General features: G+C 44.0%; 1 protein-coding gene across 1 annotated transcript in view; it reads right to left on the bottom strand.

Annotated features, from left to right (window-relative positions):
- Positions 1-14,631, bottom strand: part of MYO19 (myosin XIX) — a 54,194-nt gene that overhangs the window by 22,486 nt on the left and 17,077 nt on the right. The window contains exons 5-7 of the mRNA XM_011990232.1: positions 12,430-12,568; positions 11,916-12,064; positions 9,586-9,699 (exon numbers count right to left, since the gene is read on the bottom strand). Of these exons, the coding sequence (XP_011845622.1) occupies positions 9,586-9,699; positions 11,916-12,064; positions 12,430-12,568 (402 nt within the window). The remainder of the gene's footprint in view (positions 1-9,585; positions 9,700-11,915; positions 12,065-12,429; positions 12,569-14,631) is intronic.

Here is a 14,631-nt window from a genome sequence, read left to right as displayed (position 1 = left end):
CCCGGGAGGCGGAGCCTGTAGTGAGCGGAGATCACGCCAATGCACTCCAGCCTGGGCGACAGAGCGAGACTCCGTCTCAAAAAAAAAAAAAATTCATACTCTTTTGTTCTTAATCAGCTGAAGTGAGGTATACTTTCATTTTAACTTCTAATTGTTTGTGGCTAGGACATAGAAATACACTTAATCTTTACATATTGACCTTGTATCCTATCACCTCACTAAATGCTCTACAACTTTTAAGTTGTAGTAAGGTGGCAACTTACTTTGCAGATTCTTTAGATTTTTCTTTGGGATCAGAGATGTTTCTATCTTCTGAAAGAATTTATGTAGAACTGGTAACATTTCTTCCTTAAATGTTTGGTAGAATTCACAAGTGAAGCCACCAGGGCCAAGAGTTTTCTCTGTGGGAAGGCTTTTAACTATGACTTCAATTTCTTTCAGAAATAGGGGCTATTCAGGTTCTTTTTCTTCTTGTGTGATCTTCAGCATTTTCTGTTTTTCAAACTATTTCTCCATTTCATCTAAATCGTGTAATTTATTGACATAAAGTTATTCAAAATATTACTGTAAGATCTGTAGTGATGTCTACTCTTTCATTCCTGATATAGCTGATTTACATCTTTTTTCTCTTTTTGTAAGTCTGACTGGAGAGTTACCATTTTTTTTTTTTCTTTTTGAGACAAAGTCTTGCTCTGTTGCCCAGGCTGGAGTGTAGTGGCATGATCTCAGCTCACTGCAACCTCTCCCTCCTGGGTTCAAGTGATCCTCCTGCCTCAGCCTCCTGAGGAGCTGGGATTACAGGCGCTCATGACCACACCCAGCTAATTTTTGTATTTTTAGTAGAGACAGGCTTTCACCATGTTGGTCAGGCTGGTCTCTAACTTCTGACTTCAGGTGATCCACCTGCCTTGGCCTCCCAAAGTTGGGATTACAGGTGTGAGCCACTGCACCCAGGGAGAGTTATCATTTTATTCATCTTTTCAGAGAAAAGTCTTTTATTTCATTAAATTTTTTTCTATTTCATTCATCCTCACTTTTTCCCTTCTTCTGCATACTTTGAGTTTATTTTGTTCTCCTCTAGCTTGTTAAGGTGTGCCACAGACTGAACTGTGTTCCCCTCAAATTCATATTTTGAAGCCCTCACTCCCAATGTGACTGCATTTGGAGATGGGATCTTTGGGAGGTAATTAAGGTTAAATAAGGTAATGAGGCCAGGTGCAATGGCTCACGCCTGTAATCCCAGCACTTTGGGAGGCTGAAGCAGGTGGATTGCCTGAGGTCAGGAGTTCAAAACCAGCTTTGACAAACATGGTGAAACCCTGTCTCTACTAATAATACAAAAATTAGCTGGGTGTCATGGTATCACCTGTAATTCCAGCTACTAGGGAGACTGACGCAGGAGAATCGCTTGAACCTGGGAGACGGAGGTTGCAGTGAGTTGAGCTCGCGCCATTGCACTCCAGCCTAGGCAACAATAGCGAAACTGTCTCAAAAAAAAAAAAAAAGGTAATGAAGATGTTGTGCTTTATTAGTTCAAAATATTTTCTAATATCGACTTGGTAATGAAATTACAGAAAAGGCTGGATGCAGTAGCTCACGCCTGTAATTCCAGCAATTTGGGAGGCCGAGGCGGCAGATCACTTGAGGCCAGGAGTTTGAGACCAGCCTGGCCACCACAATGAAACTATAACGTCTCTACTAAAAATACAGTCTTTCTACTAAAAATACAAAAATTAGCTAGGTGTGGTGGCAGGCACCTGTAATCCCAGATACTCGGAAGACTGAGGCAGGAGAATCACTTGAACCCAGGAGGCGGAGGCTGCAGTGAGCTGAGATCACACCACCGCACTCTAGCCTGGGCCAGAGTGAGATTCCATCTCAGGAAAAAAAAAAAAAAAATATCTGTCTCTGTCTCTTTAGAAGATAATCACTGTAAGGCAAAAATGGTAACAATGTTTATATGATAGCATGGCATCATTAAAATGCTGAATTTAATCAAAGGCAATAAATAAAAAGGAACTAAGATCACATGGAACAATTTAAAAAATAACAAGATGGGCCGGGCGCGGTGGCTCACGCCTGTAATCCCAGCACTTTGGGAGACCGAGGCAGGCGGATCACGACGTCAGGAGATAGAGACCATCCTGGCTAACACGGTGAAACTCCGTCTCTACTAAAAATACAAAAATTAGCCAGGCGTGGTGGCGGGCGCCTGCAGTCCCAGCTACTCGGGAGGCTGAGGCAGGAGAATGGCATGAACCTGGGAGGCGGAGCTTGCGGTGAGCCGAGATCACGCCACTGCACTCCAGCCTGGGGGACAGAGCGAGACTCTTGTCTCAAAAAAATAAAAAATTTAAAAAATTAAAAAATTAAAAATAAAAAATAACAAGATGGTAGATTTAAACCCAGGCATAGTGAGATATATATATAGATATATAGATATAGATATATAGATAGATATACACACACACACTTTTTTTTTCTTTATAGTATCATTGTGATTTTATCTTTGACCCATAGGATATTTAGAAGTGTGTTGTTTAATTTCCCAATGTTTTAGGACTTTCTAGGTGTCTTTGTTATTTATTTCTAGTTCAATTCTATTCAGGTCAAGGAACATAGCTTATGTCGTTTTAATCTTTTTTTTTTTTTTTTTTTTGACGGAGTCTTGCTTGCCCTGGGTGAGTAAACTGGGACTATAGGCACAAGCCACCATGCTTGGCTAATTTTTGTATTTTTTTGTAGAGATGGGTTTTCCCCACATTTACCAGGCTGGTCTAAAACTTAAGCAATCCATCAGCCTTGGCCTCCCAAAGTGCTGGGATTACAGGCGTGAACCATTGTGCCTGGCCTCAAAATGTAGTTTTGATTTTACGTATTTTTCCTTTCAATGATAGCAGATTTTACTTCATGTATTTTCAAACTGTAATTAGGTACACACCTGTTTAGAACTGTTTTCTTGATGAATTTATCATTATGAAATGTCTCATCTTATCCTTAGTAATATTGCTTGTTCTAAAATCTTTGTTCCATATTAATGTAACCACTTCAGCTTTCCTTTATGTGTATTAGGATGTTATATTTCTTTCCATCCATTTAGTTTGAACTTATCCACAAGTAGACCACTTATACTTATCATAATTGTCACTATGCCTGGGTTTATTTTTTATTTTTTTATTTTTTTTTGAGACGGAGTCTCGCTCTGTCCCCCTGGCTGGAGGGCAGTGGCGTGATCTCGGCTCACTGCAAGCTCCGCCTGCCGGGTTCCTGCCATTCTCCTGCCTCAGCCTCCCAAGTAGCTGGGACTACAGGTGCCCGCAACCGCGCCCGGCTAATTTTTTGTATTTTTAGTAGAGACGGGGTTTCACCGTGGTCTCGATCTCCTGACCTTGTGATCCGCCCACCTCGACCTCCCAAAGTGCTGGGATTACAGGCGTGAGCCACCGCGCCCGGCCTATGCCTGGGTTTAAATCTACCATCTTGTTCTTTAAATTGTTCCATGTGATCTTAGTTCCCTTTTTTCTTTTATTGCCTCCGATTAAATTCAGCATTTTAATGATTCCATTTTATCATATAAGCATTGTTACCATTTTTGCCTTAGAGTGATTATCTTCTAAAAAGACAAAAAAATAAAAGATTTTACATCTGTGATGCTAAAACGTACCCCTTTGTGTAGATGCAAATATTTATCTGGTTTTCATATTATTTTGGACTAAAGAATTTCCTTTATCATTTCTTGCAGTGCAGGTCTGCACACAATGAATTCCTTCAACTTCTATTTGTCTGAAAAAGTCTTTATTTCACTTTCATTGTTGAAAAATACTTTTGCAAGAGAATTCTAGGTTGACAGATTTTTCTTTTTCTTTTAGCACTCTAAAGGTGTCACTATTATCTGCGGGCTTTGCAGTTTTTGTCAAGGTTCCTATTGTCATTCTTATCTTTGTTCCTTTTTATGTAATATTTATTTTCCTGGCTTCCTTTAAGATTTTTTTTTTTCCTTTTTTTTGTGACAGAGTTTCACTCTGTCACCCAAGCTGGAGTACAGTGGCACGATCTTGGCTCACTACAACTTCCTCCTCCTGGGTTCAAGCAATTCTTCTGCTTCAGCTCCCAAGTAGCTGGGATTACAAGCACCTACCACCATGCCCGGCTAATTTTTTGTATTTTTAATAGAGACGGGATTTCGCCATGTTGCCCAGACTGGTCTCAAACTCCTGACCTCAAATGATCCACCTGCCTCAGTCTCCCAAAGTACTCGGATTACAGGCATGAGCCACTGCACCCGGTCCTTAAGATTTTTTTCTTATATTTAGTTTTCAGCACTTTGACCATAATGTGCCTAAATGTGTTTTCTTTGTATTCATTCTACTTGGTATTTTTTGAGCTTCTTGGATCTGTGCTTGCATTTTTGGTTAGTTTTGTAAAAATATTACTTTTGGCCTATGTCCTCTCTCTACTCCTAGAACACCAATTACAAGTACAGTTGACCCTTGAACAACACAACACGTGTCTGAACTGCATGGGTCCATTTATACATGGCCTTTTTTCAATAAATCTCTCCTGCCTCCCCTTCTATTATACTTCCACTACCTCTGCCACCTCTGAGACAGCAAGACCAAGCAAGACTGTCCTCTTCCTCCTCAGCCTACTCAAAGTGAAGATGACGGTGATGAAGACCTTTATGAGGATCCACTTTCATTTACATGGTAAATGTATTTCTTCCTCATGACTTTCTTAATTTCACTTCTCTAGCTTATTTTATTGTAAGAATGCAGTATATAAGACATATAACATACAAAATACGTACTGACTGTTATGTTATTTGTAAGGTTTCCAGTCAACAGTAGTTAATCAGCAGTTAAACTATATGCAGATTTTTCGGCCGGGCACGGTGGCTCAAGCCTGTAATCCCAGCACTTTGGGAGGCCGAGACGGGCGGATCACGAGGTCAGGAGATCTAGACCATCCTGGCTAACACAGTGAAACCCCGTCTCTACTAAAAATACAAAAAATTAGCCGGGCGTGGTGGCGGCGCCTGTAGTCCCAGCTACGCAGGAGGCTGAGGCAGGAGAATGGCGGGAACCCGGGAGGCGGAGCTTGCAGTGAGCCGAGATGGCGCCACTGCACTCCAGCCTGGGCGACAGAGCGAGACTCCGCCTCAAAAAAAAAAAAAAAAACCAAAACAAAACAAAAAAAAACTATATGCAGATTTTTCAACTGCGTGGTGAGTTGGTGCCCCTAACCTCTGCATTGTTCAAGGGTCAATTATATGGCAGACCATTTGATATTGTACTACAGTTCTTGGATGCAATTTTCTCTTTGTTTTTCAATTTGGATAATTTCTATTCACCAACTGTCAAGTTCACTAATGCATTCTTTTGCATGTCTAGTTTGTTGATAAGCCTAAAGAATTATTTATCATGTTTTAAATTTTTACCATCTCCATTTGATTCTTTATAGTTTCCACCTCTCTGCTGCAGAGATTGGAGGAAACTTTTCTGGACATACCAATAAGCTCATGGGAAAAGTTAGGGCTGTTCAGGGTCCCACAAGTTTAAAAGGCTACCTACAGTGAGGCCCCACTGGTTGACAGTCTTGTCCCTAAACAAAGATTCTAATCAGTTGCTTAATGCCTTATTTTCAAATATGAACAGATACTCAACAATCATTAACTATTTCATAAGCCTCTTTTACGTGAAATGACAAATATCATAAACATTAGAAAAAAAACTAGAACTCAGAATTAAAATTTTTAACAAATATTCAAAGTTACAAAGAATTGGAAGGTAAAGAAGCAAATATCTCCCACAAGATTAAAATAATAAAGAGAAAGGAGGATAGGTGAGAAAAATATGAATATGAGACAACTAACGAAATTTCCTAAAAGAAGTTCCAGAAGGAGAAAACAGGGGAGGAAATTATTAGATATAATACAAAAATACTGAGTTTCCAAGTTAAAAAGACCCACACAAAGTACCCAGCTTAATAAGTGAAGAAAGGCCATATCACAACACAGCACTGTGAATTTTAATACCTAAAAGCTTTTGGGGAAAAAAAAAAATCACCATTACGGACTGGGACTCTCAACAGCAATATATGAAAATAAAACCTCAGCCAGGCACAGTGGCTCACGCCTGTAATCCCAGCACTTTGGGAGGCCGGGGTGGGCACATCACAAGGTCAAGAGATTGCGATCATCCTGGCCAACATGGTGAAACCCCATCTCTACTAAAAATACAAAAATTAGCTGGGCGTGGTGGTACATGCCTGCAGTCCTGGGTACTCGGGAGGCTGAGGCAGGAGAATTGCTTGAACCCAGGAGGCGGAGGTTGCAGTGAGCCGAGACTGTGCCACTGCACTCCAGCATGACAACAGAGCAAGATACTATCTCAAAAAAAAAAAAAAAAAAAGAAAAAAAGAAAAAAAAAGAGAAAGAAAAAAAGAAAAGGAAATCTCTATATTCAGAAAGAAAATTATTTCTAACCTGGAATTATAAAACCCAGTCAAAATATCAATGAGATTTGAGGCAGAATAGACATTTTCAGATGTGCAACAATTTGTCTCCACATACCTTGTTCAGGAAACTACTAAAGAATATGGTTTGGCCGGGCACAATGGCTCACGCCTGTAATCCCAGCACTTTGGGAGGCCGAGGCGGGTGAATCACGAGGTCAGGAGTTCAAGATCAGTCTGGCTAAGATGGTGAAACCCCGTCTCTACTAAAAATACAAAAATTAGCCAGGTGGGGTGGCAGGCGCCTATAATCCCAGCTACTTGGGAGGAGGCTGAGGCAGAGAACTGCTTGAAACCAGGAGGCGGAGGCTGCACTGAGCCGAGATCACACCACTGCACTCCAGCCTAGGCGACGGTGTGAGATTCGGTCTCAAAAAAAAAAAAAAGAATATGGTTCATAAAAACAAAACAAGGTAGTAAATGAAGAAAAAGAAAGCCATGGTGACTAGGTGTGGTGGCTCATGCCCGTAAACCCAGCACTTTGGGAGGCCAAAGCGGGAAGATCACTTGAGGCCAGGAGTTCAAGACCAGCCTGGCCAACATGGTGAAACTCTGTCTCTACTAAAAATATAAAAATTAGCAGACTGGGCATGGTGGCTCACGCCTGTAATCCTAGCACTTTGGGAGGCCAAGGCAAGCGGATCACGAGGTCAGGAGATCGAGACCATCCTGGCTACCACAGTGAAACCCTGTTTCTACTAAAAATACAAAAAATTTGCCAGGTGTGATGGCGGGCGCCTGTAGTCCCAGCTGCTCAGGAGGCTGAGGCAGGAGAATGGCGTGAACCTGGGAGGCGGAGCTTATAGTGAGCCAAGATCACGCCACTGCACTCCAGCCTGGGTGACAGAGCAAGACTCTGTCTCAAAAAAAAAAAAAAAAAAAATTTGCTGGCTGTGGTGCTATGCATCTATAATCCTAGCTATTCGGGACACTGAGGCATGAGAATCATTGGAACTGGGAAGGCAAAGGTTGCAGTGGGCTGAGATTGTGCCGCTGCACTCCAGCCTGGGTGACAGAGACCCTGTCTCAAAAAAAAAAAAAAACAAAAACAAAATAAAGAGAAAGCCATGAGCTCCTGCCATGGGAGATTTATCCTAGGACAGATGGGAATCTGGGGATGTGCAGAGGCAAAGACGCTTCCATGCAACAGCTGTGTGGCAGCAGCCCTCAGTAGCCACCAATCCAGACGGAAGAAAAGATGTAGTCTGAGAACTCTAGGAAGGGCATCTCCAATGAAAGAACCTGATTTGCTTGCCAGTTTGACAGGTGTTTTCCAGATTTGGTGACAAGTCTGCTAATGAGTTAATAATGGTATATAAAAACTAAACAAGTGAAAAAAATGGGGCAATTATTTATTATTTATTTCACTTGCCCCACTTTTTCACTGGTTTAGTTTTTGTACACCACTGTTAAACTAAAGAGAGAAAACAGAGGGAAAACAAAAATTATACAAAATATATAGTATATCATATGGCTCTGCTGTGAATATACACCACCATAACCATGTAAATACTGCTTATTAACTTAATTAAAAATTATGAAATAATTATATACAGAATATGTATTTTGAGGGCAGGGAAATAAGGGCTAAATCCTCATCAAAGTAGGAAGTGAACAGATAAGGTCTAAAACCAAAAAGTCAGTAACAATATAAGCAACAGTTTAAAAATATGGATGGAAACACCCAAATAAACTGATAAAAGATGTGCAAGTAACTGCATCTGGAGAGACGGAACAAGGTTGAGATAAAAGGAGCAGGTTTGTTGTTTTTCTTTATAAGCCTTGCAGTATTGCTTGATTTTTTGAACTATGTAACTACATTACTATTTATTAAAAATAAATTTTTGAAAATAAACCAGGGCCAGCCCAGGGCTACAGTGGCTGCTCAATAAAGGGTTACCAAGCTCTCTGGTTGGATGAGTCTTGGGCCAGGTTCAGCTTCAGTTCCCCAGAGCAATTCTGGGGGGAGAAGGCTCTGTTGAGAAGGCATCAGCCACTTCACTAGCAACCTTGATATAGCTCCTAGAGATCCCCTCCTAACCCAAGTCCAAGACCTCATCCCTGCAACTTACTGTCTTGTTTCCTTGTCTGTCTCTCTCAGGGGACTAAGTGCCCCTTGAAAACTACATGTTGCATTTTTCATCTCTGTTTCTCCCCCTGTCACCCCTCAGTGCCCAGCCAGAAGCCTAGAACCTCGCAAATTCTCAGTGTTCAGCAATTCTCATATGTGAGTGAAGACAGGAGTTTATGGTCCAAAGAGTTCCTCATGAAGGTAAAAGTGTTGTGGAAAGGGCGAGGCAGCTGGGTGAGGCTTGTCAAGAAGGTGGCAAGGCCTTGGCCAATAGTCTCCTTTGACCAGCTGTGTAACTCCTCATTCATCTGTGTGCAACATCCTGTCTCACCTGTTGTGATTCTGCTACCCAGGACGCCACGTGGCCATACCAGGAGCTTCTGTTCCCCCCAACACCTGGCCCAATGCACTGCCCTTGCCACCATGGGCAACCCAGAGGGTTCAGGTGGTCTACTCCAATAAACCCTTTCCCACAAGAACCCCAGCTACTTTGGAGGAGCACTGCCACATGCCAAGCATGCCACCAGGTGCCATTTGTACAGTGACTCATTTAACTCTCACAGAAGTCCTATGAGTCAGGTGTTGGTCCTCCCTTCCCTTCCATTTTACAAGAGGAAGAACTGAGAGTTTTGCAGAAGCTAAGTACTTTTCTGATGTGCTCTTAACCACTATGTTGGAATCCCCAGCAGCTGACTTTTGTTTCCAGTGGTGTCAGAGCTGGGAGAGACTTTCGATGAGAAAGTAAGGCTTAGAAAGGAAGCTTCATTCCTATTTCACCCAGGGCGATGGCAGAGCTAGCAGTAGAGCCTGGATCGGAATCCTGTCTCTTGACTTCCGGCCCAGTGCTAGTCCACCATTGTGCACCAACCCCAGCTTCAGCCAGCCTATCTGGAAATGATTAGGCAGCAAACAACTCCACAAGGGAGGACAAGAAATGACCCCTGCCTCCCTGCCCACCCAGCCCATCATGAGTTGACAGGACAGGAAAGACGTCTTCCTACCTTTCCAGCGCCACTCTCTCCACTGACAACAATGGACTGGTTGACTGGTTCAATCAGGCTCTTGACATTCCTGTAGGTCTGTTCACCCACAGTGAACACATGGGGCTTCAGTTTCTGGAACATCAAGGAGTGAAAGGTCATGTGAGGGAATGCCTATTTTTCAATGACTGAGCCAGCGATGACTGAGATGGGGAGGCTGCCAATAGCAGTGGTTGGATGCTTCCTTCAGAAAAATTTTCTGGATGTCACAGTGTTAGGCCCAACTTTAGGACCCCTATGTTGGCTTTACCTACTCATCTTCTCTCAGCCTAGAAGCAGTGCTAGCCTTGACCAGTTTACGACATTAACACTTTATACTCCCATTTTATCTTGCTTTAATTGTCTTATCCTTCTTCCTGTTACTTCATATTATTATGATTTGCAATTTGCAAAGTTCTTACAAACTACTGCCTAAGAAGTCTGTCCACTAATTGGAAATATAACCCTATTTTATAGACGAGGAATGTGAGGTTCACAGGAGTTAAATAACCTTTCAAGGCCACTCAGCAAGTAAACATATCCATGTGATTTAAATTCCAAAGCCACTGTTCTTCTTTTCGTCAACAACTATTAGCTGTCTTCAATGTACTAGGCATCAATCAAGCTGGATGCTGAGGAAACAGAGGGGACTACAACTTGGCTTTTACCTTTGAGGAGGCAGGGCAGACAACAGACAGGGCTCACAGGACAGACTTCCCCTGGATTCCAACTGGATACTTCATCATGAATGAACATCTGGAGGGCCAGGCCATCTACACAATGCCTAGCTAGCCCAGCCAGCAGTGATCACTTACCCACAGCTTGCTGAGGGAGAAGGCAACTGTTCCATATGGTGTCAGAGCCATTCCTCTCTACGCCTGCCCTTGTCCCAGCCACCTATCACCTGGAGGGATACAAAGCCTCCAACTGTTGTATCTGCCTCCTGTCTCACCTTCTTGAACCCAACTCCCAGAGTAATTATTCGTCTAGTGGGTTCTGTTCCCAGACCCACCTCTATGTGGATGAAGATGCTCTGCAGATTCTCTCTGCCTGCTATAGCGCTTCAGACTCTTCACAAATAGCCCTGGCTTTCTCGTCTTTCTGCTCTCATCTACTCCCTCTTGCCCCCAAGACCTCCCTCCTGCCAGCAAGTTTTCTCTCACCTCTCCCTGAATGCATCATGCACTTTTACACCAACAAGCTCATTATCTGTCTGTACCTCCACCAGCCCACCCCAAATAATTTATCCTTTTCTCAGTAGAGGAATAAATTACTTTCCTCAGTAGAGATAAACATATGCTGAATTTTCCAGGGCAATCCCTATCGTGTAAAATTTCATTCTTTTCTAAAAAAGGTAGTTTTGGGGGACTTGGTGGCTCATGCCTATAATCTCAGCACTTTGGGAGGCTACGGCAGGTGGATCACTTGAGGTCAGGAGTTCGAGACCAGCCTGGGCAACATGGTGAAATCCCATCTCTACTAAAAATACAAAAATTAGCTGGGCATGGTGGTGGGTGCCTGCAGTCCCAGCTACTTGGGAGGCTGAGGCACAAGAATCGCTTGAACCCTGGAGGCGGAGGTTGTGGTGAGTCGAGATCACACTACTGCACTCCAGCCTGGGTGATAGGGAGAGACTCAGTCTCAAAATAAACAGGGCCGGGTGTGGTGGCTCACACCCGTAATTCCAGCACTTCAGGAGGCCGAGGTGGGCAGATCACCTGAGGTCAGGAGTTGGAGACCGGCCTGACCAATATGGAGAAACCCCATCTCTACTAAAAATACAAAATTAGCCGGGTGTGGTGGCATATGCCTGTAATCCCAGCTACTCAGGAGACTGAAACAGGAGAATTGCTAGAACTCAGGAGGCAGAGGTTGCGGTGAGCCCAGATCACGCCATTGCACTACAGCCTGGGCAACAAGAGTGAAACTCCATCTCAAAATAAATAAATAAATAATAATAATAAAAAAAGGTAGTTGGTTAAATACACAAATATATAACACCTTCATCAATCCTTTCCTATTAATAAAACTGCAAACAAGAGAAAAAAATCCTTTCTCTTAAATCTCTATTTTAGAGACATAAGACACTCAGTTAAACAAATATTTATTTATTCTCCACTTTGCACCGTCTGTCCTGTAGTCAGTTCTTTACGGTTCAAAATTCTGCCAGCTCCTATTGGGCAGGCCGTGGCACTAGCAGACTCTGAATGACCACATGGCTGGTGAACAGATGAATAAGGACAAGGAAACCGCAAAGAGGTTTAGGGGGAGGTAGAGGAGCCCTGAGGCCACAGGAAGCGGCAGAGCCTTACCTGGGGCTGAGGCGCAGCATGGTACTCTCTCATTAGCTCGGGCGAGTAGAGCTGAGGAATGGGCTTGAAGGGGTTCAGAGCTACCAGGGTGCAGCCAGCATTGGTACAGAATCTGTCTGCCATGTACCGGGCCTGAAGGCACCTGAGGACTGAGGCAGAGATGCCTTTAGCAAACTCTGGCTCAAACATAGACAAACCACACACACAGATACACACCTGCTTAACTAACAGCCCTCTTTCTGCAATTAGCCAAGAATCATTAAATCCCAGCAGCTCCCTGAAGAATAGATACAAGATCTAATTAAGATGAGCTCCAAATCTGAAGCAAAGCATGCCCTGGGGAGCCCAGGTGCAGCTGCCCATGCTCCCTTGGGCAGAGGTCTGGAGCAGCCCGCCTGGCTCCAGATCAGGAGTCCTGCCGACCTCCGTCTGACCTGGAGAAACTGCGCTGACTACTCTCATTGCACCTCCAACCTCCTGGAGATGGTACTCTTGAGGAAAGGGAGGCCCGTACCTGTCTCTAGCGTCACAGGATTCACCCTGGTGAGGTCATCCAGCTGGTACAGCAGGACCTCCCCATCCAGGAACTCCTGCAGATCTTCTCTGAGGTATTCCCTGGCTTGGCCATCAGACCCCAGATTGTGGCCATTGACCTGGAAGAGATAACATTAAGGTGAGGCCAGGCGAGGTGGCTCATGCCTATAATCCCAGCACTTTGGGAGGCCAAGGTGGGTGGGTCACGAGGTCAGGAGATCGAGACCATCCTGGCTAACATGGTGAAACCCCGTCTCTACTAAAAACAATACAAAAAATTAGCTGGCCGTGGTGGCGGGCACCTGTAGTCCCAGCTACTCAGGAGGCTGATGCAGAATGGTGTGAACCCAGGAGACGGAGCTTGCAATGAGCTGAGATTGTGCTACCGCACTCCAGCCTGGGCGATAGAGCAAGACTCCATCTCAAAAAAAAAGAACAACAAACCATGAAAGCCATGAGAGCTGGTACTCAGAACAGCTGGCAGCTACAGAAGGGTGGGAACCTGTATAATAAAAGGAGACTCTGGTATCATAGTCTGGTTGGGTTCAAATTTCAGTTCTGCCTCTTACTAGCCCTGTGAGCCTGGGTCTAAGTTACTCTCTTTGAGTCATAGCTTCTTTATTTGTAAATAAAGGAAAATAAACTCAACTGACAGGGTTATTGGGAAGAAAAGAAGAGATATACAAAGCACTTAGTCAGTGCCTGACATACAGCATGTACTCAACAAATGCTATCTCTTCTGCCAAGAGCTCCGGCCAAATCCACTTCCAGGCTAATAGCCTTACTGGGCCTGGCTGGGGTGGGGCCCAAAAGGCTGCTATAGGAATGTTGCAAAGGAAAAGAACCATGGGTTAGGCCTTTTTGGGAAGAGACAGTATAGCTTTTGGTGTAAAACAGCTGTACCTTCCCAGAGAGGTAGCCCCATGTCTTCATCACCTGCCTTTCATGGCTTAAATTTAGGCTGGCTAATGAATTGATTCCCTTGGCCTGGGTCTGCTGGAGAGAAAGCCTGGCTCAGAAGGCTGTCTGAGGTCAAGAACAGGCACCAAGGGAACAGGTCCCTTCTCCTTTGCCTTTTTTTTTTTTTCTTTCTTTCTTTTTTAAGAGACAGAGTCTCGCTCTGCTACCCAGGCTGGAGTGCAATGGCGTGATAATAGCTAACTGCACCTCCAACTCCTGAGCTCAAGTGATCCTTCTGCTTCACCTTTCTGAGTAGCTGGGACTAGAGGCATGAGTCACCCTATCTTCCTCTGCCCATCCTTGATGCCAACCCTTTCCACATGTATCATCCCTCCACTTCCTCCCATGGTCCCATTTCTCCTACTGTCTCCTTTGGGGATGCAAGAAAGATAGAGTGGGGGTTGAAGACAGGTATCTTGCTGAAATGTGCTTTTGAAGGAAGAGGTCTGTGATACAGCAGGTGGATTTCCAATGAGAATGGTGAGCCTAAAATTTCAAACCTCTCAGGGAAACAAGCCATGGTGGCAAGTTTCCTCCAAGAGGCCCAGTAATGCATTTCTTCCAAAACCACTGCCTGTTCTCTGAACTTTGGGCCCACTACAATGTACAAGGTAGGCTCTTGACCTCCAGGGTAACTGCTGAGGTCAGAGCACAGCTAGATCTATGCATATCCCTCTGCTTTAATGAAGGAAAAAAAAACACCACCACACAAACCACTCACAAACTCAGACACAATTTATGAAGAGTTCTGATCCAACCAGAGACGCATCTGAGTATAGTGATCAAGTAACCGGACTTGAAAGCTAGTTGTCTGGGTTTGAATCCTGATTCTACCTCTTACAGTTAAATACTCTTATGTTAATTTCTTAATCTCTTTGTGCCTCAATTCTCTTTGTCTGGTCCCTGTAATCCCAGCTACTTGGGAGGCTGAGGCAGAAGACCCACTTGGGCCTAAAAGTTCGAGGCGGCAATGAGTTATGATCGTACCACTGCACTCCAGCCTGGGCAACAGAGCAAGAACTTGTCTCTAAAGTAAAAAATAAAAATGGCTGGGAGCGGTGGCTCACGCCTGTAATCCCAGCACTTTGGGAGGCCAAGGCAGGTGGATCACGAGGTCAGGAGATCGAGACTATCCTGGCTAACACGGTGAAACCCCGTCTCTACTAAAAAATAGAAAAAAATTAGCCGGGCTTGGTGACAGGTGCCTGTAGTTCCAGTTACT

This window comes from Mandrillus leucophaeus, unplaced genomic scaffold (genome assembly GCF_000951045.1).
Source record: "Mandrillus leucophaeus isolate KB7577 unplaced genomic scaffold, Mleu.le_1.0 Scaffold374, whole genome shotgun sequence".
NCBI lineage: Eukaryota > Metazoa > Chordata > Mammalia > Primates > Cercopithecidae > Mandrillus > Mandrillus leucophaeus.
The sequence above is the reverse complement of the archived record's forward strand: the minus strand, read 5'-3'. Positions and strand labels throughout refer to the sequence as shown.